Source organism: Babylonia areolata, chromosome 8 (assembly GCF_041734735.1).
Source record: "Babylonia areolata isolate BAREFJ2019XMU chromosome 8, ASM4173473v1, whole genome shotgun sequence".
Lineage (NCBI taxonomy): Eukaryota > Metazoa > Mollusca > Gastropoda > Neogastropoda > Buccinidae > Babylonia > Babylonia areolata.
In genome coordinates, this window is record NC_134883.1 from 28,829,457 (window position 1) to 28,854,508 (window position 25,052).

The 25,052-nt window shown below is 41.3% G+C and overlaps 1 protein-coding gene across 1 annotated transcript in view; it reads left to right on the forward strand.

Annotated features, from left to right (window-relative positions):
• LOC143285131 (molybdate-anion transporter-like) overlaps window positions 1–22,289 on the forward strand; it is a 45,464-nt gene extending 23,175 nt beyond the window's left edge. The window contains exons 8-14 of the mRNA XM_076592353.1: window positions 2,371–2,441; window positions 3,202–3,256; window positions 4,207–4,309; window positions 5,696–5,763; window positions 6,838–6,917; window positions 15,633–15,705; window positions 22,161–22,289. Of these exons, the coding sequence (XP_076448468.1) occupies window positions 2,371–2,441; window positions 3,202–3,256; window positions 4,207–4,309; window positions 5,696–5,763; window positions 6,838–6,917; window positions 15,633–15,705; window positions 22,161–22,169 (459 nt within the window). The 3' untranslated portion in view covers window positions 22,170–22,289. The remainder of the gene's footprint in view (window positions 1–2,370; window positions 2,442–3,201; window positions 3,257–4,206; window positions 4,310–5,695; window positions 5,764–6,837; window positions 6,918–15,632; window positions 15,706–22,160) is intronic.
• The last annotated feature ends 2,763 nt before the right edge of the window (window positions 22,290–25,052 follow it).

The window sequence follows — 25,052 nt, forward strand, 5'->3', positions numbered from 1 at the left end:
GCAGACCGTGTGAGTAGGGTGAAGAGGAGGGGGTGGAGACCGAGGGGGCGTGGCCTCACATCCATGTGTGTTATCACTTGGAGTAGTCACAGTGCCTTGTGTATTTATCTTTTTTTTTTCTTTTTTCTTTTTATTGTGGTTGTTCTAGTATAATTTGTGTGTACAGGTATTATCCATTTGTCCAGAAAATATGATATTTTAGTGCAAATTACCTGACTAATGTTTGTAATCAACAGGTTGAAAATGTGACAAAAAACAAAGCACTGATTTCGAAACAACAGCATGTCACTGAAAATATATAAAATTGGAAAACATCACTTGGTTTATATTCTATATTCATTTACCATTCAGAAAATGTATACTTTTATGGGTCTTTCTCCAATAACAAAGAGCACAGAATTTTTTTGAAAATATATACCTTTTTTTGTGTGTGTGTGTGTGAAAAAACCCTGGCAAAAAGATTTCACTTGAACTTTATTTCCCTGGCAGCGAAAGGGTTAAACAAACTTCACAGCTATGTACACAGTGCTTTTGATCCTGACAGTGGTATCAGAATGATCATTGAAAACACTGACAGGTGAGGAAGTATGTGAATGATCTATGTGAAATGTAATCAGTTCACATTTTGCCTAGCCTGTCAATCTTGCCTCACCTGTCAATGTTTGCAATGTTACTGTCATTGTTTTAGTTTTTAGATTATATAAAAATTACTCTTTGGAGACATATACTGTACCATGTGGAACTGGTGCAAACGAGGCCTATCGGTTTGATCCTGTTCGACATGTTTAGGTATATTCTACCAAACATGGAGTAAGGTACCAGCTCCCCATCTAAGGCCACCCCCCCCCCCCCCCCACTTGCCCCCGCCCCCCTCCCCCTCAAAAAAGGGGGAAGGCTGCAACAGCTGTGATCCTTACAGTGCTGAAAGGGTTCATCTTAGGAGTTCAAAGTTTGAATGGACATAGGTGGATCAGGTATGCTAATGTGGACACCTTTTGTTTGATTGGCAGGAATTTGAAGTGGGTGAGGCAGATAAATATTTCATATCTTTATTTCAGTTTTGATGTTGTTAACATAAGTTGCCAATTGAAGTCGGCAGGCACCATAGCGTTAATTCCATGAGAAATGTGCACTTGCCATAACTGTGATAGGGGTGTAACTGAAGGCGAGTATTAACTTGTAAGGGGATGTCGAAAATTTGATGATCTTAGAAGTCATTTTGTTCATTTAGTGAGTACATGAAGACCTAGTCTGTTTTCAGTTTTTGTACTTTATTCAAACCATGGAGGGGAATCTGTTTAAAGCTGGGAAAATTGATAAAGAAAGGAAAGGTGGACATGTTCTTTTCTTTATTCAATCACCGCTTTTATGTGTAAGATTGACTTTAAATGTTGTGATTTAAAAAAAAAATTTTATTGGTTGTTAAATCACCAAACAAATCTATGATGCTCAGTTGCCTTTGAGCACCTTCTGTTACTGAAGAAAATGCATTGGTTGCTACTGTCTATCCTCCATGTCCTAACAGGGGTCAAATGATGACTTTGCAACAACAAAAAATCATGAATTTTTAACTGTTGACTGCTGAACATTGTTGAAATGAGGTCAGTGTGGCATGAATTTGAAATGCAAGAGCGGCTTTTTGTGTACTTTTTAAGTAGTGTTATTGATCTTAATGAGCACAAGTGATGAGATCCCATGAGGAGGGAGTCCACATCAAGACTGCTGACAAACGTTTCTGACCTGTAACCTCTCACTGATAAGCTTCCTTGTCAGCAACAGTCAAAGGGTTTTAAGGGATGGGGACTGGGGGGTCAGGTGAGTGTGTGTATCGTAATTGTGAGGTGGTAAGTTTTTTGTTTCTTTTGTTTAATTTTCAGAGATTCCAACTGTTACGATTTTGCCATATTTTGTTACGCTCGATTGCAGTTTGTTCTGATGTTATGCCAGTGTCAAAATTGTTCCAACGAGTTCATTTTTGACTACATAGCATGGTCACATGTTTTCCTGTAGTAACATTGCCCAGACGCTCTAGACCCTATCGATTATGAGGCCAGGGCAGTCACTACTAAACTTGGTCTCACATGATGATGCTCAGCTAATCGCGTATGTGTACACATTGAAAGCAATGAAACAGCATGAAGTGGACCAGTCAGCTTAATTGTAGCAGTTACACTGTGTTGAGCTAGGCCCAAGTGTTGTCTTGTAGATAAAATGTACATTTGCTGATGTGGCTCCAAGTCTGAGTGTTCAAAATGTTCCTACCAAATTTCCTGGTTGTTCTACAAACACTTGACAGGGGTTGGCATTTCTAAATTTTTTATGTTGTTGTTTGTTCTTTTGTGTCTGACATTGGAATGATGTGGTGGGCAGGTGGCCATCATGATTGGATCCTCAGTATTCAAACTGCTGTCCAAGTACACGTCAGTGGAGAGCTTCATGAGGTGAGTGTATGCTGTAATTGGGCAGTAGTTTCAGACCTTTTGAACCCTTAGGATTCAGATGTAACTTACAAGTGTTTTTTTTAATGCCACATTGTACCATTACACTGTCTGTAAGAACATTATGATTTTGAGTCCATTTGAAGTTTGTTTTTCGAAAGGAGACATTTGGATTCATTTCCAATCCAATGTTTTGCATTGACATTTATTGCACATCGCAACTGCGCAGTCTTATTTTGATTTTCTGGTGATTGAGGCGCCATTTTCTGAGGCGAAAAACCATATCACTGAAGACTTTGGATGGAAGGAGTTCTTCATTTAGTTTCTGTTTTCAGTATGCCTCGTTTTAGTACTGTGAGTGGTCAGAATGTGCTTCAGGATGTTTGAAGTTTCACCCATGGGAGACAGTATGGCCTGAATGTCGGAAGCAGCTCCACAGTTCTGTTGGGCCGTTTAGCAGTATTAAGGTATAGTGACCTGTCACTGTTTGCATACATTTGGCAACACCCCCCCCCCCCCCCCCCCCCCCCCCCCCCCCCCAAAAAATGGTGTGCAAAAGAAAAAAGAAAAAGAAAACGGACTAACACAGAGTGTGTCTCAAAAATATGTAGGATGACCTAGCCGTTGCCACGTAGACCTTTATTTGGCTTGCGTTTGTGACCAAGTGAGTCTTTTTGGAGTGTTTTTGTTGTTGTTGATTTTTTAACCGGACATATTGCATTCAAATGATCAATAAATGTTTCCTGGTGGGGTTTTTTTTCAGGATTGTACTGTTTGTGTCTGCAGTAACCCTCCTGACCCCTGTATGGTTTCCCGGGGTAAGGCTTTCTGGATTGTTTTTTTTTTAAAGATGAACCTTACGTGTGTATGTTCCTGAATAAAACAAATCAGTTGAGAACAAACATTTATATATATATATATATTTTTTTTTTTCTCTCTCTCTCTCTCTCTCTCTCTCTCTCTCTATATATATATATATATATATATATGACGTTTCTCACCAACAGTCTTCTATCTTGTATGTGTGTATTTTTGAATAAAACAAATCAGTTTGGAAGAAGGAACAAACATTATGATACAACATTTTTTACAGATAGTCTTCTTAACCCCTTGACTGACATAAGACAGAGCTGACAGGCCAGGGTGTCAGTCTGCCACTCTGTGCCTACTCCTTCCTCCTGGGAATTGCATTACATTTTCATCATTACAAGTCAGTTAGATCATTGGTGAGAGCACAAAGCTTCACTTTTTCATGCCATAGTGATCTCAGTTCACCAGGGGTTTGTCAGCAGACAAACGGTTAATCAAACATTTTGACTTGCATCGCACACACAGACGCATGCATTCCCATGCCTTTACATGCATTCTCTCCCTCTCTCTTTTCCTCACGGTCTCCCACACCCACACTCCTCACCTCCTTGTTGTTATTGATTGTTGACCAGTATTGATTTTCTGTTGGTCTGAGCTGCTCCTTAGACATACACAGACGAGCACTTGCATGTCACACACACACACACACACACACATATGCTCTTAGACATACGCATACAATACTTGAAGGTCACACACACATACACACGTGTTCTTACACACACACACACACACACACACACACAAAGAAAAAAAAAACCAAAAAACCACTGGCATGTGCATGAAGCAACAGGGAAGAAGCATCTGGTCAAAAGGCAACAAACCATGAATGGGGAGAGAAACATATGCATGACAATAAATGAATCACTGGCCTGTCTGTTCCTGATGTTTGCTGCAGAACCAGCTGGTGATCTTCAGTGGGTTCCTGGTGTTTGAGATGTGCGTGGGCATCTTCTGGCCCTCCCTCAGCACCATGAGAGGCAAATACGTCCCCGAAGAAAGTAAGACCATGCTCGCTTCTCCACTCCCCACACCCCCCCACCTCTCTCCCATTGCCCCTGTCCCCATCCTTCCCCCCTGGCCCCCACCTGTTGGGATGCCAGTGTCGCAGCCTGTGTGTACCCCCAACCCCGGGGTCTATGTAGAATAGCCTGGAATGACCCCCATATCCCCCCCCACCCCACCCCCCCTGCACATCAACTCCCCCTCGGGGATAAACTTCAACGAATTAGAACTGCCCCCCCCCCCCCCCCCCCACATACCCATACCTTCAGTTTGATTTTGCCCCCCTGCCTCCCTCCCTCCCTTTGAATATGGGCCGTTGTTGTTGGGTTTTTTTTGACTGGCTTGCAAAGACACTGATGGGTAAATTTGGCCCAGTTAAAAATAGTACAGGCTACTGAATTAAAACTCCCCCATGTTAGCGTCTGTAAAGTTGTAAATTAAATGGAGAGGAGTTGGGGGACATAAAAGGCTAGCCCAGAATGACCCCTCTTCCGTTTTTCAATAGCTTGATTAAACTTGTAGAAAGGGGTGATTTCCAACTAGGGGAGGGGTCGTTCATTACTATTCACAAATGACCCGAAGGGGGTCAGAATAACCCTATTCTTGTCATCAGTAGAGGGTTGAGTTGGTGGTGGTAACCTGCTTACATTTAATGACATCTTGCACCTCTGAACACCATGAAAATAATTCACTTGCAGGGTCTCCTCCAATAAGTAGCCGTATGGTGTCCTAAAACTGTGCACAAAATAAATGAGTTCTTACCTGACTTAAATTCTTTTGAAAAAAACAACATTTTAAATGCAAATTCGTGGGCAGAAATGATATACAGTAGAAGTTTTCTGACACAGAAATTGATCGATAGCTTGAAGTCAGTATATAGAGTTTTGTTTCTGAACCTCATAGTTTCTGATGAGTGATTGTATAAAGGATTTAACACAAGAATCAATGTAAGAAAGGTGAAATACTTTAAGGCAGGATATTGTATGAAAGATTAAACACCATAATCAGTGTAAAGAAAAAGACAAAACATAACTCTTGATATATGTGTGTATGCGAGCACACCTTCATGCATGTGTGTGCGTGTGTTTGTAGGCACACACATTTTTACCCATGTGAAGAATATTTCTTTCAAGAGAAGATTTGACAGTATCAGGTACGGTCAATAGTGGAGGTGTTTTTACTTCATCTCTTGCTGCCAGACCCCGTTCAGAATGATAAAAATGATACACATACAGGAGATAAAGGCTCGTCATTTGCATCAGAAATTGTCAGCAGGTGTTTAAACAAAACGTGTTCCTGTTTGGAATGGAATAAAAAATGATATCTTTTTATGTATAATGTTGAATGTAATTTTTTTTTTTTTTTTTTTTTTTTTTCTCCAGCTCGAGCAACAACTATGAATATTTTCCGGGTTCCTCTCAATTTCATCGTCGTCATCATCCTGACCCAGGTGAGAATGGATGTCACTTTTGTCTCTGACTGATCTTCTGCCTTTATGGGCTGCAGTACCTACCTTCACTCGATCGTTTCAACTAAAGGGGCTTTTACATATGTGACTGTTTTTACCCTGACATTTAGGCAGTCTTACTCTGTCCTTTGGGGGTGGGGGCATGCTGGATGTTGACTTTCCATAACCTGCCCTCATAGGCTGTCATATATTGCGGGATGTTCAGCACGGATATTTGGTCTTGTGTGTACATAAATACACATGAAGGCTGTTCACAGAAATAAAACAGGGTCTTGTTCAGCCTGACGGAGAATATTTATTTTGAATATAGGCAGCCAGGCCAAGAGATATCTTGTTGTTTTAAGCTAACAGGACAGATTGTATGATTAGTTATGGAAGTACTTTTCATTCAGTAGAGAATGGTAGGTGTAATGTTAAAATGTTTTCTGTTGTCTTTAAGATAGTCATTGTGCATTATCTTAGGCAGTGTGTTATTATGCGTTAGAAGAGGTACTGTGTGATATCTGAGGCAATATGCTGTTGTGTGTTATTTGAGGCAATGTGTCACTTGGTGTTATGAGGCAGTGTGTCATTGTGTGTTATCTGAAGCAGTGTGTCACTGTGTGTTATCTGAAGCACTGTGTCACTGTGTTATCTGAAGCACTATGTTTTCTGAGGCAGTGTGGCATTGTGTGTTATATGAGGAAGTGTATCACTGTGTGTTATCCCAGGCAGTGTGTCACTGTATGTTATCCAAGGCAGTGTGTCACAGTACTTTACCCTAGGAGTGTGCCATTGTATATTATCTGAGGCAGTGTGTCACCGTGTGTTCTCCTAGGCAGTGTGTCACTGTGCCATTATCATAGGCATTGTATATTTTATGAGACAGTGTGCCATTGTGTATTATATGAGGAAGTGTGTCACTGCACGTTATCTGAAGCAACTTGTCATTTGTGCGTGCATTGTGTGAGACTTTGAGCGGCGTGTGTGTCAGTGTGTGAGTGATGATGTTGAGGGTTGGAGCCTGATCAGGTATTTTTACATGGTGGGGGGGGACAATTGGTTTTTCTTTTGCAGAATCTGCCGATGAAAATCATTTTCCAGTGCTGTGTGGTGTTCCTGATGTTGGCCACAGTCCTTCAGCACTGGCTCCACAGGTAATCAAAGGGGGGGGGGGGGGGGGGTTGGTTTTGGGGGGTTTTCGTTCGTTTGTTGTTGCTGTTGTTTTGGCTCCTTTGCAGCAGAGAGGTTTTTGTGTTTGGTTTTTTGTTTTGTTTTTGTTCTGCTTTGTTTTTTGTGAGAGGGGGTTTTGCTTCCCTGTTATTATTTTTGGTGTTTGTTTTTGTTTGTTTTGTTTTTTTGGTTGTCCCCCCCCCACCCCCTCCCCCTTGCTCCCTCTCTTTCTCTCTCTATTTCTCTTGTCTGTCTGTGAGATTTCAGGAGCATTGAGCTCACTTCATGGCAAGTTTATCTTGCTGTAATTTTTTTTTTTTCTTCTTCTTCTTTGGTCTGTGTCTTTAGTCATTGCACAAGTTGTTTTGATGTCAAATTTCAAATACTTGGTCCCTCCCCCCACCCCCTACCCCTTCTACCCCCTCCATCCCATTTCCCTTTTTCTCATCCCCCACCCCAACCTCCCCTTCCCCACCCCAACTCTCTTTTCCTCTTTTAAACCCACATGCGCGTTTTTATCAGTTAGTATATGCACACGTGTACTGGTGTGTGAGCTTGCACTTACTTGATCATAATCACTGCGCGACACCACCGTTATTGGTAGTTTAGGTATGGCTTAACTTTATAAAATTTGTGCATAGTTGCTTTTGAGTGCGCTGTGTGGGTATGCGTGCATGTGTTTATGTCTGTTGGTATACATGTGTGAATGTGTTTAAATGAATGAGAGTGTGTGTGTGTGTAGAGGTTGGTTAGTGGATTGCTATAGGTAATGTGTTGGAGAGAAACGCATTGAGAGAGTGAGGGAGAGGGGGGCGGAGGAAGGGTTGGGAGTGAGAGAACACAGGTTAGAGGGAAACTAAATGTAGTTCTGGTGTCATTTGTGTGTTTCAGTTGTTGTTTTTTTTAGATATGTGAAATCATTGTTTATTTTATGTGTGGCAGAAAGACCTTTTTCTATTTTACAAGGACAGTTAGAGTTGTTTCTTGTCATCTTCAGTTTGTGTCTTTGCGTGTGTGAGTTCAAACGTATATGTGTGTGTGTATGAGCATGCGCACATGCATGGTGTGTGCCCCAAACAATGAAGTTAAATGATTTACACCATGTACCTTGCTCAGACTCAGCACTAGAGATAAGAGGTACCAGTTCTGAGAGAGTAATCAAGGAATGCTGCAGAGTTTAGCAATCCACCTGATTGAAATGATATCAAATAGTGGAGTGTTGGCCAAATGGTAACTTGTCCATCCAGGCAGCAAGGGAATCTGAGTGCACTGGTTCGATTCCCACATTCGCCAGTATTTTTGCCCCTTCTTAAGTGTGCGTTCCTGTGTGCAGCATGTAAAAGAACCCATTGCAACAAATTGGTTGTCCCTGGCAAAATTCTGTCGAAAACTCCACTTTGATAGGAAAACAAATACGCCTGCAGGCAGAAAAAAAGAAAAGAAAAAAAGTTGGCACACTCATTGTAGTGATGTGCTTTCCCTGGGGAGACACAGATAAATGTGGTGTGACAAAAGGACAATACAATACAATACAATACAATGTAGTTTGAGGAGGTTGAACATTTAATACATGATTATATCATTTACTATAGCATTTCAGTTGGCCTTCAAAATCAAATAGTTACTGAACTTTCCTCTCAAGCATACATATAAGATATTTACAGCATGTGTTAGAGCCAATGTATAAGATGTTTGCATCCTGTATTGGAGCATATGTATATTAAAATTCCTGTATTGGAACATATGATTAAGATATTTACATCCTATATTTAAATTTAATGATTGTGAGAGTTTCATTGGTGACATTTTTACTCTTACATCAAAGTATATGATGTGATATACAGTAATGCACAATATGGAATCTCATTAATTCATTTCCAAAGTAAGGTATGCTGGGTATCATTGATTTCAGCAGCTTTATTTACTCATTTATTTTTGTTTTCACTGCTAGGATTTCCAAGAAAAGTTGAGCACATGTTCCCTTGTGAACAGAGGTAATATTCTTCCTAATTTGCATGAGCATTGGGGGAAAAAAGAAGAAAGAAAGATAGTAACCAAATGTCGTACAGCATGCCTACTTAGTCTGTGTCTTTTGTCTAAAAACTAAACCATTGGAATTGTCTGTGTTGGCTGCCAATTTAGCGATAGTTTCCTAGAAGGTTTAAAACACCAGGGCATGTGCATATCCAGATAGATTTGTGTAGCTTTGTGTATTGTGTGGTACTTTGTGTTAACTGTGTGTGGGTCCTGCAGAAACGTAGACACGATTGCACACAGTGTGCTGATTAATGGTGCACATGCACTCACACACGCATGCGCGCACACACACACACACACACACACACACACACACACACACACACCTACATCCCTCTGTACACACACTACACTGCACTACACTACACCACACTATACTACACCACACTACACCACACTACACTACACTACACACACACACACACACACACACACACACACACACACACACACACTATTTAAAGTGTGTGAATTATATTCACAGCTCTTGTAAAAACTTTTGTTGGAGGTTGGGAGGGGAGGAGGGGGGGGGAGGCAGAATTTTTATTTGTTTTTTTTTTTTTGCACAGGTAGACAGAGTACCTGTGACTTTTTTTTTAAGGGTCAGTGCAACCCGAGCCATTGACAGTTTTAGAAGTTAATAATGGATCACATTATTATCATCTTCCTTCTCTGAGTGAGTGTGAGTCCCGATACTTTGATCTATCTCCGTAAATCATGCACCTGCACTCTCGCAGCAGTGCTTTTTTGTGCTGAACTTTTTTTTCTTGTTGTCTTTGAAAATGTTGGCTCCATTTTTCAATATTGCAAGAGACTTGTCTTTTAAAATCACAGTTCCTACTTTCTGTGTTACAAGAGACTGTCTGTACTTTAATCAATCACTGTTCCCACTTTCCCCATTGCAAGAGACTGTCTCTTTATATAAGGGTTCCAACTTTGTTGCAAGAGACTGTCTCTTTAACCCCTAGGCTGCCTATATGACGAGATAACTCGTCATGGAAAGCATGTACGCTTCACTGCCACAGTGACGAGATAACTCGTCATCGAAATATTCTGACTTTTCCCTACTTTGCATTCAGTTCGTTGACAAAAATGCTGGTAGCTTTAGCTTGGGGAATCTTTCTAGATTCTATTCATAGCTAGAAACACCATCTGCGTCATAAGGCAGTCCTTTATTTGAACGTTTTGGTTGGGTTACTGGCCGCAGTCTTTGCCTGGCTCCTCTCCTCGCTCACTCAACAAAATGTTGGACTGACTCTGTGCTCAAGACATGCGATTGTGGCGAACTAAATCAACCAAGATTACTTTCTTTAGCTGATGCTCAGAAAGAATTGAAGCATAAATTCGAAGGAGAAGACAGTGGTGAACATTTATAGGACGATCTGATAGAAAATAAAGGGAGCAATCAAGAGAGTGGCCAAGATGCGACTATCAGTGAGTGATGCCAGCTGTTCACCTATAGCAGACGACAGAAGTCACCAAATTTTTAGCAGGCCACGGTGTGGGCTATTTTCTTGGCACTCAGCCAACACGGTCTGATGAGAACTGGATAAAGTGACCGTGTGAGAGGAGTGAAGAGGAGGGGGGTGGAGACTGAGGGGGCGTGGCCTGACATCCATATTATCACTTGCAGAAGTCAGTGCATTATGTATCTATTTCTTTTTCAGTTTTTTTGTATTGTGGTTGTTCTAGTATGATTTTGTGTGTGCAGATATCCATTTGTCCAGAAAATATGATATTTTAGTGCAAATTACCTGACTAATGTTTGTAATGAACAAGTTGACAAAAAACAAAACACTGATTTCAAAACAACAGCATGTCACTAAAAGTATATAAAATGGAAAAACATCATGTGTTTTGTATTCTTTATTCATTTCCCTTTCAGAAAATATATACTTTTATGGGTCTTTCTCCAATAACAGAGAGCACAGAATTTTTTGAAAATTTATACCCGTTTTTTGTGAAAAAACCCTGGCAAATAGATTTCACTTAAATCTTATTTTCCTGGCAGCGAAAGGGTTAAATAAGGGTTCCAACTTTGTCCGTTGCAAGAGACTGTCTCTTTGAATAAGGGTTCCAACTTTGTTGCAAGAGACTGTCTCTTTAAATAAAGGTTCCACCTTTCCCCATTGTAAGAGACTGTCTCTTTATATAAGGGTTCCAACTTTGTCCGTTGCAAGAGACTGTCTCTTTAAATAAGGGTTCCAACTTTGTTGCAAGAGACTGTCTCTTTAAATAAGGGTTCCAACTTTCTCTGTTGCAAGAGACTGTCTCTTTAAATAAGGGTTCCACCTTTCTCTGTTGCAAGAGACTGTCTCTTTGAATTAGGGTTCCAACTTTGTTGCAAGAGACTGTCTCTTTAACCCTTTCGCTGCCAGGAGAATAAGATTTAAGTGAAATCTATTTGCCAGGGTTTTTTCACAAAAAACGGGTATAAATTTTCCAAAAATTCTGTGCTCTTTGTTATTGGAGAAAGACCCATAAAAGTATATATTTTCTGAAAGGTAAATGAATAAAGAATACAAAACACCTGCTATTTTCCCATTTTATATATTTTTAGTGACATGCTGTTGTTTTGAAATCAGTGTTTTGTTTTTTGTCACATTTTCAACTTGTTCATTACAAACATTAGTCAGGTAATTTGCACAAAAACATCATATTTTCTGGACAAATGGATATCTGCAAACACAAAATCATACTAGAACAACCACAATATATATATATTTTTTAAGAGATAGATACACAATACATTGTGACTTCTCCAAGTGATAAGATGGATGTGAGGCCATGCCCCCTCAGTCTCCACCCCCCCCTCCTCCTCACCCCTCTCACACGGTCACTTGATTCAGTTCTCATCAGACTGCGTTGGCTGCGTGCCAAGAATATCGCTCTGCTGCTAATTCGGTCATCTGTCGTCTGCTAACATCTGTACAGCTGACATCACTCACTGACAGTTGCATCTTGGCCACTCTCTTGATTGCTCCCTTTATTTTCTATCAGATCGTCCTATAAATGTTCATCTCTATCTTCTCCTGCGAATTTACGCTTCAGTTCTTTCTGAGCATCAGCTAAAGAAAGAAATCATTTTTGATTTAGTTCGTCACGATCACATGTCTTGAGCACGGCGTCAGTCCGACATTTTGTTGAGCGAGCGAGGAGAGAAGTCAGGCAAACACTTGGACAGTGACCCAACCAAAACGTTCAAATAAAGGACTGCTTCATGACGTAGATAGGGTTTCTAGCTATGAATAGAATCTAGAGAGATTCCCCAGGCTAAAGCTACCACTATTTTTGCCAAGGAAGTGAATGCAAACCAGGGAAAAGTCAGAATATTTCGATGACGAGTTATCTCGTCATGCAGGCAGCGAAGCATACATGCTTGCCATGACGAGTTATCTCGTCATGCAGGCAGCCTAGGGGTTAAATAAGGGTTCCAGCTTTGTCCGTTGCAAGAGACTGTCTCTTTAAATAAGGGTTCCAACTTTGTTGCAAGAGACTGTCTCTTTAAATAAGGGTTCCAACTTTCTCTGTTGCAAGAGACTGTCTCTTTAAATAAGGGTTCCACCTTTCTCTGTTGCAAGAGACTGTCTCTTTGAATTAGGGTTCCAACTTTGTTGCAAGAGACTGTCTCTTTAAATAAGGGTTCCAACTTTGCTGCAAGAGACTGTCTCTTTAAGTAAGGGTTCCAACTATGTCCGTTGCAAGAGACTGTCATTTCATTAAGCCTGTCCTTCATGACATGTGTCAGTCTGTATCTGCAACATTCCTGCATGTGTCTAAATTTATCTCCTGCACTCTTCTGAGTCTCTTGCAGAAATGGCTAAAATTGGCCATTGCAACAAATTTGATCCTGATCCTGAAGCCAGAAGTTCATCACATGAGTCAGTCTACAACATTCCTGTAGGTGTCTTCATTAAGTCTGTCCTTCATCAGAAGAGGTAGTCTACAACATTCCTGTAGTGTCTTCATTAAGTCTGTTCTTTTTCAAAAGAGTTTGTGGGCACTATTCCTGAGATGTCTTCATTAAGTCTGTCCTTCATCAGAAGAGGTAGTCTACAATATTCCTGTAGGTGTCTTCATTAAGTCTGTCCTTCATCAGAAGAGGTAGTCTACAACATTCCTGTAGGTGTCTTCATTAAGTCTGTCCTTCATCAGAAGAGGTAGTCTACAACATTCCTGTAGTGTCTTCATTAAGTCTGTCTTTTTTCAAAAGAGTTTGTGGGCACTATTCCTGAGATGTCTTCATTAAGTCTGTCCTTCATCAGAAGAGGTAGTCTACAATATTCCTGTAGGTGTCTTCATTAAGTCTGTCCTTCATCAGAAGAGGTAGTCTACAACATTCCTGTAGGTGTCTTCATTAAGTCTGCCCTTCATCAGAAGAGGTGGTCTACAACATTCCTGTAGATGTCTTCATTAAGTCTGCCCTTTTTCAAAAGAGTTTGTGGACACTATTCCTGTAGATGTCTTCATTAAGTCTGTCCTTCATCAGAAGAGGTATCAGTAGACCTCCTTCAGTCATGGCTGTCCATGAATAGAGTATATCCGACCTAATGTCTAATTGGGCTGTCTGCTTGGACCAAGCAGTGTCGCCTGTGACTGTAGAGACCAATGCGAGAGAGACAGTCTCTGTCGCAGCGGTCACGTGTAAGCTGATGCTGGTCTGTTGGCTGCCGTCCCTTTTCTGCAAGCTCGCTTTTCTGCTGCAGCAGCTGACAGTTTGTCCTCACCAGTCCGTAGCTGATTCTTGAGAGTGCTTCTCCATCTGTTGCGGTCATCTGCAAGGTCCTCCCAGGACCTCAGAAGAGGTAGTCTACAACATTCATGTAGGTGTCTTCATTAAGTCTGTCCTTCATCAGAAGAGGTGGTCTACAACATTCCCGTAGATGTCTTCATTAAGTCTGCACTTCATTGGAAGAGGTGGTCTACAACATTCCTGTAGATGTCTTCATTAAGTCTGCCCTTCATCAGAAGAGGTGGTCTACAGGTGGCAGTACATCCATCCCTCTTTCCACGTCAGTCAGGAACCTCGGTGTTGCCCTTGACAATACACTGTCCATGCAAAAATTCATCAGTCAGACATGTCAGTCCTGCTACTGTCAACTGTGACGCATCAGTGCCGTCCGGAAATATCTGTCCACTGACGCAACATCTAGACTTGTCGTTTCTCTCATTCTCTCTTGCCTTGACTACTGTAACTCTCTATTGTCTGGTCTGCCTGCTTCATCCATTCAGCCCCTTCAGCGCATACAAAACTCTGCTGCCCGACTCGTCCTCAGAAAGAAAAGATCTGAGCACATCACTCCTCTTTTGCAACATCTCCACTGGCTCCCTATCTCACACCGAATAAAGTACAAGATCAGCACTCTATGTTATAGATGCATTCACAAAACTGCCCCTTCCTATCTCTGCGGCTGCCTTCACCTCTACACTCCATCTCGCTCACTGCGATCGGCCTCGGATCCACTCTGTTTACGCATACCCAGATTCAAACACTCGACTATTGGCCGCCGTTCTTTCTCTGTTTCTGGACATTGCGATTGGAATGAACTTCCTTTTTCGCTTCGTCAAGTCTCCACACTCGGCTCTTTCAAGTCTGGCCTTAAAACCCACCTCTTCCCAAAATAGCCTCCCTTGCCTGCCCTTCCTTGTCTTTAGTTTCTACAGTATTAGAGTTATGCATGCGTGTGATTGACTGGTGCGAAAGCGCTTTGATTTGTCTCTGCACAAGATCCAGCGCCATATAAATACCATTATTATTATTATTATTCTACAATATTCCGGTAGATGTCTTCATTAAGTCTGCTCTTCATCAGAAGAGGTGGTCTACAACATTCCGGTAGATGTCTTCATTAACTCTGCCCTTTTTCAAAAGAGTTTGTGGACACTATTCCTGTAGATGTCTTCATTAAGTCTGCCCTTCATCAGAAGAGGTAGTCTACAACATTCCCGTAGATGTCTTCATTAAGTCTGCCCTTTTTCAAAAGAGTTTGTGGACACTATTCCTGTAGATGTCTTAAGTCTGTCCATCATCAGAAGAGGCGGTCTACAATATTCCCGTAGATGTCTTCATCGAGTCTGTCCATCATCAGAAGAGGTGGTCTACAATATTCCTGTAGGTGTCTTCATTAAGTCTGCGCTTCATCAGAACAGTTAGTCTACAGTGTTATAATTCCTGTAGATGTCTTCGTTAACTCTGTCCTTCATCAGAAAACTTAGTCTACAGTGTTATAATTCCTGTAGATGTCTTCGTTAACTCTGTCCTTCATCAGAACAGTTAGTCTACAATATTCTTGTAGGTGTCTTCATTAAGTCTGTCCTTCGTCAGAAGTGTTAGTCTACAATATTCCTGCAGGTGTCTTCATGTAGGGTATTCTTAAGCCCACAGTGTTCCTGCATGTGTCTTCATCTTGTACATTCTTAAAACCACAACGTTCCTGTATATATGCCTTCGTGTCAACTGTGTCAGTCTAGCTCACAACAGTTCACGGTATCCCAGTTGGTGTTAAGTACCTCTGTCAAGCCTTCTTTTTCTTCGTCAAACAGTATGCCATTCTTCTATCTATCTCTCTCTCTGTGGCTTTAAGGTAAGGGATGTGGTGGTTATTGGGTGGTGGAGAGAAGGTTGTGAGATGTGAGCCATTGTGTGTGTGTGTGACCCGCAGACACATCAGTGGGAAATTGTTGCCCAAGTTCTACGGAGGAACCCTCTCAGACCAGCAGGAGTTGGCAGGCGAGGTGAGTGAGTGAGACCCTGCTGAGTCAGGCTTGCCCGTCAGCTTTGATGTACCATTCTCACCCCCACCCCCACTGCCCTTAACTACCCCCCGCCCCCGCCCCCACCCCAGCCCCTACTCCTCTGATTAACCAGTTTCTGCTGAAAGAAGAGCAAAATGCTAAAACCCAAAGGGAGGGGCAGGGAGGGGTGATAGTACATATGCCTCAGCCATAAACATTCTTTTTCTCTCTTTTATTTATTTATTTTTTGTTTTCACCCCTGGACTAAGTAGTTATGAAGTTTGATCAAAGCTGTGTTTATGAGAAAAATGTTTGCAGAAATATTCTAACACTAACCCAAACTATGTGAAGTGAGAAATGTTTACAGAAGTGTTGCCATTTTATCAGCAAACATGTCAACAATTTCTCTTTCAGAGGTGATAAAGTATTCTTGTATCTTTTATCATGTGAATATTCTAACACTCACCCAAACTCTTTTTTTTATATACATTTTTTTAAGAACTGCTTTGCAGATGGCTGTTTTCGTTTGAAAACAAAAGGAACTGAAAAAATTATTTCTGCTGTCTGCAGTCCTTTTCAGTACAACTAACTAAATAAATTACTTATTATCTTTTTTTTTTTTATCACTACAAATGCTTCCTTTTTTTTTTTTTTTTTTCTTTTTTTTTAACACCAATCTGGTCATTTGTGTAATGCTTCTGGGTGCTGCTTCAATGTATGCTTCATGCTGTCAGTGATGTTTTGCGTTTATTTCTTTAAAGGTTGAAGGTCACTTGGGTGGTAGCATATGTGCTGGTCTTTCGAACGAGGCGATAAAACACATTTTGACTTTTTATGTACTCCTGTATTGAATTGTATTGTATTTTATTGTATGTAGGAGTTTGTGAGTTACAGATGGGAGGGGGTGGAGGGCAATGCGTGAGAGAGAGAGAGAGAGAGAGAGAGAGATTATATTTTTATTTTCATACTTTGTTAACTTAATCATTTTAGGTTTAGTGTTGTTTTACTTTTGCACACCCTGAACAACAAATAACTGTATGAATGTGTGTACAGACAATAAACCAGTCTTGAGTGGTCCAACATGGAATAGATTTCTTGCCTTGCCCTGCCTTGCCTTGAGAAATCACCAGCAGACTATCTGGAGTATTCATTCAGCACGATCCATAAATCCTAACATGAAGAAAACAGCGTATCAGTTTCAATTTCTCAAGGGCGCATCACTGCATCTGGACAGATCCATACATGTTGCACCATGTATTTTAAACAGATGCCTGACAAGCAGCATAACACAACGCGCTAGTCAGGCCTGTGAGTGCATGCATATAATTTGTTTACCTGTCAGAATGGATTTTGTTCTGCAGACTTTTGCCAGAGGACAGTGTCAAAACCCGTTGCTACGGGGTTGGTTCTTTTCTGTGCGCCAAGTGCCTGCTGCACACGGGACCTTGGTTTATCGTCTCCTCTGAATGACTAGAAACTCAGTTTGATTTTCTGGTCAAACTTGGGAGAAGGGACAAGACAGGGATTTGAAACTACACCCTCACAGGCGCTGTATTGGCTGATAAGCATCTTAACCATTCTCCGACTAAGTGTGTTGTCAACACAGCTTTTTCTTCTTTCGTGACAGGTATATCAAGTGTGTTGTGTCCACTTCCTTGTGTAGATCATTTTGTTATCTCTTGGTGATGGGCTTGCTTCAGTGTGGCTTTTTGTAGGGCTTTGTGTGTGTGTGTGTGTGTGTGTGGAATGCTTCAGTCCAGACATGTTGCTTTCTCTCCCCATCCCACACTCCAGTCTTTGTCTCCTCCACCTTCTGGATCTCTCTCCCATCTTGTCCAGGTTACTGTGTATGTGTTTAGAGTGTAGTGAAGTGATGGCCAAGAGGTAACATGTCAGAATAGGAAGCAAGAGAATCTGAGCACACTGGTTTGAATCACGGCACAGTCGCCAGTATTTTCTTCCCCTCCACTAGACCTTGAGTGGTAGTCTGGATGCTAGTCATTCGCATAAGATGATAAACCGAAGTCCTGTGTGCCGCATGATCTTAGCGCATGTAAAAGAACCCATGGCAACAAAAGGGTTGTCCCTGGCAAAATTCTGTAGAAAAATCCACTTCAGTAGGAAAAACAAATAAAAAAAACCCTGCAGGCAGGAAAAAATACAAAAAATAGGTGGTGCTGTCGGTGTTGCGACGCACTCTCCGTGGGGAGAGCAACCCGAATTTCACACAGAAATCTCTTGTGACAAAAAAGAGTAATACAATACAATACATGTGTGTGTGTGTGCATGCATGCATATATGTGCATGTATGCATTCATACTGCCTCTGTGTGCTTGTGTGTGTCACCATATGTTTGTGTACATGCACCCATGTGTATGTGTGTGTGTGTGTGTCTCTCTGTCTCTCTGCATTTATGCATGCACACATGAATACCTGTTGTATGTATATACAGGGTCTGTGTCTGTGTGTATGGGTATGTCAGTGCATGTGGACATGTATCTGTGTTTGTTAGTGTGTGTGCATGTGTGTGTGTGTGTGTGCTTGTGTATAATTATGTGCATGAATGTTAGTGTACCTCTGTGAGTGTGGGAGTGTGTACATGCACCCACCTGTGTGTGTGTGTCTGTGCAGGCATGCATGTACATATGAGTACCTGTTATACATCTATGTATATGAATGTACATGGGTATATACCTGCGGGCATGTGTACATGTATATGTGTGTGTGGGGGGGGGGGGGAGGGGGGGGCAGTATTTCGACACCATCCTTATTTTTTCTTTTCTTGACTTTTATAATTGGGCAATCTGACTTTGCCTCCTGGCATTTTTTGGTTTTGATTGGCTCTTTTTTCTTGTTTCTTATACAGGGTGTGTGTTGGTTTTTTTTGGGTTTTTTTTGTGCGTGTGTTTGTTTGTTTTTCAATCCTCTGACAATAAATTGATGGAAAAGTCAATTTCAGAGGCATGTTCTAGGCTAATGTGCTTGAATATGACTCTACATGTGTCTTTTTTTTTCTTTCTTTGTTTTGGGGTTGTATGGCAGTTGATATTGACAGTGTTATTGGCTCTGTATGGTCAGCTGTGGTCTGACCCCTTGACTGACTGCACGCTGCTGCTAAGTACGCTTGTCAGGGAAGGACTGTCACCTCAGTGATGTAAAACAGACAGTATAGGTTCAGCTGTCAGCCACCGCTCTTGACTTAAGACGACTTTGGCCTTCTTTGCCGTACCTTATGTACACACAGAATCATGAATTATAATACAAAGTTCAGGTGTTCTGCTCATTTTCAGCCTGTCATTCATGCAGTTTCTTGGCAGCTGCTGTAGAAATGTAGTCAGCAGACTGTTTAAGTGTGATTTTTTCAAGAGAAATAGAAATCACACACCCCTCCCCACACACACACATGTACACACACACACACACACACACACACACACACACACACACACACACACACACTGACTGAAACCATTTATTGTCAGATTAACTGTTTGTTGTACTGACAACACACACACACACACACACACACACACACACACACACAAGAGTGATTCAATGTCTTGTTCAGTATATATCTATTTTTGTTTTGCTTTTTTTTTGTGTGCGTGGTTTCATGTAACTTTGCATGCGTGTCTTAAGTTATAAACCTTGTTCAGGTTTAATTGACATTAAAATTGATTCTGATTCTGATTCTGATTCACACACACACACACACACAAGCGTGCACGCACCTTTCACATGCCATGCCTGCCTGCGCCACACACCCCACTCACCTCATGCTCATGTTCAGACAACATCAAAGAGGTTAACAGTGACCCAGTTGGCACACAGTGCAGGGGAGAGGGGTGAGTACGTTCAGAATTGGCCTGCAAGTGATAGCTGATCCCCTTCTTTGAAACGCCAGAGTGATTTTCCAAAACCATGCTATTCCAGTGATTCATGCAACACACGACCTTGTTCCACCCCCTTCATCAGACGCCTCCCTCCATCCTTGCCCTGAATAAGGCGATGTGCCATCTTTGAGGTCAACTCAGGTCAGCCACAGAGCTCTACAATGATGCCCATCCTCCACCCTCTCTGCAAATCTGAAATCATCACTGTCTCTCTATCATTCACGTCAAGTGAACCATCTGCTAAGATTTTTTAACCATAAGTACAAAATGCATTCTCTTCAGTGACTTGTAAAGTTTGTGCAACATCTTGGGCGACAAAATTACACAGGGTGTTTTGCAACACGCTGCTGTTTCAAGCCATTTGAGCGAGTTTCTCTTTTGTTGTCCGCTATCTCGAAAGTTTCTGAGAGGGGTACTGACAATGAATGAATGATATCCAGTAATTACTGTACCGAGTGTGATTAGCTGTTTTCTCCTCGCAGATAATGAAAGTAGACATATCAAGCCTTCTGACTGGTGGTTGTTTGGACACATAAGCTTTGACATGTTACTGTGAAAAATCCTGAAACAATGTGGATGTTTATAGATATATATATAAACATCAAAAAAAGCAAAATCAATCAGCCAGGACGAATCACATCCAGCTTTTGGGATTTTCAAGATGCTCCCCTCTGGTCAACTGTTCAGAAGTATAAGGACGAAAACCAATCGCTTCGCCAATAGCTTTTTCCCCAAAGCAGTCAATGCCCTGTCTCTCGAACAAATCCAGTGTGATAAATAGACTTGGGCAACCAACAACCATCTACCTGAATATCTAGTCATCAGCCCCATTCACATGTAATATGCAGCTTCTGTTCAAACGTGTGTATGTGTGTGTGTGTGTGTGCGTGCATGTGTGTGTGTGTGTGTGCAGTGCGTGCATGTGTGTGTGTGTGTGTGCAGTGCGTGCATGCATGAGTATGCACAAGTTTTTATATTGATATGCACTTGTATGTATCTTATTTCTACTGTATCTGTGTTTGTGTATGATTTTCGATTTATGTTTGTATCTTGTTATGTACTGTCCCCCCCAATATTCCTTGTGACCCCGGTACACTTGGTAATAAAGATATATTCTTCTATTCTATTCTATATACATATATATACACACACACACACGTCCACGTCACTTCGGGATTTTATGCACACACACACACACACACAGACACACACACACACACACACACACACACACACACACACACATCTATTTCTAGCAAACACATACTCTTTGAATGTCAGAGTCTGATATCGTTTTTACCAAACTTCTCGGAAAATTCTTGTGAATGTATTTTTGACAATTTCAAGATGTTATCTGCTATTGCAGAAGGTTTGCTGCATAGTCCAATTGGACATTTGTGAAAGTTGTTACAGTTGTTTGATGTTAGCGTTTCCTTCTATATTATGCCTATGTCTCCCCTTTTAATGTTTAATTTTTTCCAGTGCTCTGTAGCTTTCCCCACCATACACACACATGCGCACACACACGCACACACACATACACACACACCATTCTTCACCCTCTGCCCAATACTGTTCTCACCACCACGCCCCACCCTCCACCCCCAATCCACCTTTTTTCCCCGTCTAATATCACTTAAAGTGCAAGATGTTAAACTGAAGACTACTACTACTACTATACACACGTGCATACACAGATATATATATATATATATATATATGTAGGTCATGAAAAATGCACTGCTATTTGCCCCATGAAATATATATATATATATATATGTGTGTGTGTGTGTGTATATACATATATATATATAGAGAGAGAGAGAGAGATATGATTTTTCATACATATATATATATAAATATATATATTATATATGTATACACGTCATGAAAAATGCACTGTTATTTGCCCCATGACATATATATATATATATATAGAGAGAGAGAGAGAGAGAGAGAGGGAGAGAGATTTGTATAGATATGATATATGTATATATCTACATATTTGTATTTCTTTTTATCACAACAGATTTCTCTGTGTGAAATTCGGGCTGCTCTCCCCAGGGAAAGCGCGTCGCCATACTATAGTGCCACCCATTTTTTGTATTTTTTCCTGTGTGCAGTTTTATTTGTTTTTCCTATTGAAGTGGATTTTTCTACAGAATTTTGCCAGGAACAACCCTTTTGTTGCCGTGGGTTCTTTTACGTGCGCTAAGTGCATGCTGCACACGGGACCTCGGTTTATCGTCTCATCCGAATGACTAGCGTCCAGACCACCACTCAAGGTCTAGTGGAGGGGGAGAAAATTTCGGGGGCTGTGCCGTGATTCGAACCAGATTCTCTCGCTTCCTAGGCGGACGTGTTACCTCTAGGCCATCACTCCATATGTGTAAGAGGTTAATGAGGAAAATTTTGATGCCAGAGCAATGCTCACGCGCAGGACATGATGAGTTTAACCAACAAAGTTACCGCGTTGTGGTTAATGGAGGAGTGACAAAGCTATCATGTACATGCACGGGTGTGCCCACGAGTTTGCGGCTGATTGAGTGGTGCCTGTTTCAGGATGTATGAGCGGCTGCCCAAGACTCAGCGTCTGCCGGACAAGGAAGTGGAGGCCCTGAGGAGTGAGCAGCCCTCTGACCGTCAGGACGAAAAACATGATCTCAGCCTCATCACTGACGTGGAAGAGCAGAATGTTTAATGAGTATGTCCAGGATTTTGGGGAGTGGTGGGAGTCTGTTTTTGACCGATGTGTAAGAACACATTGTTTGATCTAGCATTTATCCAGAAAGGGGGTTGGGGGGGGGAGAGCTTATTTTCACCGATAAGTAAGAGCAGAATGTTTGATAAGCGTATTTCCAGACGTTTGCGGGGCTTATTTTCACCAATGTGTAAGAGCAGAATGTTTGATAAAGCATTTTTGTCAACAAGTGGAGAGTCTATTTTTGCCTTATTGGAGGCTGTTCTGTGTTGGGGACTTGGGCAAGATTTGTTTCTGTGGGGATGATAATGATGTTCATTTTTTGCTTTGTCCAGCAGCTCTTTTTGGCTTGGTGAGTCCAAAAAAACATTGTGTGTGTGTTTGTGTGTTGATTTATGAATTTGACTTGTGAGGTGGGGTGGAGATGGCAGTCAGAGCTTTGTAGTTAGACATATGGAAAAAAATTGGGGGTTTTTTATGCAAAGGAGAGATAACCTACTTCGGGAATCACCGTAGCTGCTTTCGTTTTCTCCGCATAGGCGGGTAGTAGTTTGCACAGGACAGGAATCAGACCCCTGCTGGAGTCTGCACTGGTGGGTCACGGTCAGTATGTTACTTAAACGGAATTTTAGGAAGAAAATTTCCTTCTTTTTTTTTCTTTTCTTTTTTTGTTGTTGTTGTTTTTTTGCTGTTTTTTTGTTTGTTTGTTGTTGTTTTTTTGTTGTTGTTTTTTTTATTCTTTCTCCATATCAGGGATCAGAAAAGTGTTAACAATTTCCATCATTATTTAACACACATATTTACACATGCATATATTTGTATTAAGAAGTACTGTGAGTTCTTTGCATAATTGTTCCATTTCACGGTGGGTTTTCCCCATGTGTACAATATGTTGTTTTGTTTGTTTGTAAAACACGATGTATATATCTCAGGTCATTGATTCTGTAATTAAAGGGTATATGGGGAAATGGCACTTTTTCAGGAATGTGGCATGTTGATATCAGTCTACAGGAAGATCAAAGATAATAATGTCCATGTCAGTTTACAGGAAGATCAAAGACAATGAGTCAAAAAACCGACAAAGGCAGTAGGGCATATAGTAAGCAAGTCCTCTCCCCATCACTGATTTTCTTTTTTTTTTTCTGTCTTTTTTTTTTCTTCTTCTTCTCTTTTTTTCTTCTTCGTTTTTTCTTTTTTTCTGTCTTACCCAGCTGTTTAGGAAACTGTATTGTTCCGAAAAGGACGTACTGATTTATTGTTTTTATTTTTTCTTTGTATTGCTCTTTGTCACAACAGAAGTCACTTTGTGAAATTTGGGCTGCTCTCGCCAGGGACAGCGTGTCGCTAGAGTGCAGCGCCACCCTTTATTTTTCTCTGCCTTTTAGTGTATTTGTTTTCGTATCAAACTGGAGTTTTCTTTAGAATTTTGCCAGGGGCAACCCTTTTGTTACTGTGGGCTCTTTTGCATGTGCAAAGTACATGGTACACAACCGGACCTTGGTTTGCAGTCTCATCTGAGCAATGAGCATCCAGACCACAACTTAAGGTCTTGTGGGGTTGGGGGCGGGGGCAGGGGAGGGGTTGGGGGGAGGGGGGGAACCGGGGGAGTTGAAATACTGGCGAGTGTGGGATTCAGTCCTGCATGCTCAGAAATTTGAGTGTGTAGAAACCAGGCAGGGGACCCCAGAAGGAACGTGTTGGGTGTGTACAGCCCAAATTCTACACCGTCTTTTCTGTGCAGTGCTTAATTGCAGTGTTACATGTGCATGAAAACATGCGTCTTAACTTACTCGGGACGACAAGTTTTCTCCCTTGCTTTTCCCCACAGACGGCCCATTTGTAAGGGTTTAGAAAAAAATTACAAAAAATACAAAATACAGAGTAAGAAAATGAAACTTTCAGAACTGGTTTATTATGTGTTGAGTTATTACATATAAAAAAAAATCAAATTTCTCATCTTATTTTTACAGTTTTGCCATATGTAGAAAATACTGCCAATTTTTCACCCTGAATCGCCATACACATGCTCACTTTCTGCATTAAATTTGCTTTCTTCATCGTCATCATCCACCTCTTCAATGTCCGACCCTTCAGTTTGTAACATTTCAAGTACTTCGGCAACCCTAAAACGTTGCCGTTGCTGCCTTGTTCGCTTCACAACATTTTGAGAAGAGCCCGCTTTGCTAACAGGCTGGCACACAAGCAGACCACCGGTCAGTGACTTTGTCAGCATGTGTGCGAGACAGGCCACACATGGCAGGCTGACCAGTCATACTATTCGATTGTGGAGTGACCCAGAGTAGCGCACTCTGCTTGGCTAATCACAAAATCACGTGTACAGCACGTGATGGGTTTTTATTTCTTGAAAATGCTATTCCATTCCGTCGTCTGAAACCGAACACATTTTATGTAGGAATGCTCATGCATTCCTTCGTCCGGAGAGAGTTAATACTAGCACAGACAAGGACACAAACACACACACACACACACACACACATACACGTGTGTGTGTGCGTGTGTATACTCCTACACAGGCATGTACACATTCATGAAGGTGCACATGCACAGTATGTGTGCTTGTGCCAGAATACATACATATTTCAAAGTCCAGTTGGATGTTTGCTTTAGTGTTTGTTGTTGTTTTGTATCTCACATTGTATTAAGTTCTTGTTCCTTTATGTAAGGATTTTTAGTTCTTGTCATCTAAAATCTTACTGTGTGAATAGGCTTTGAGCTGAAGAATGCAAGAAGAC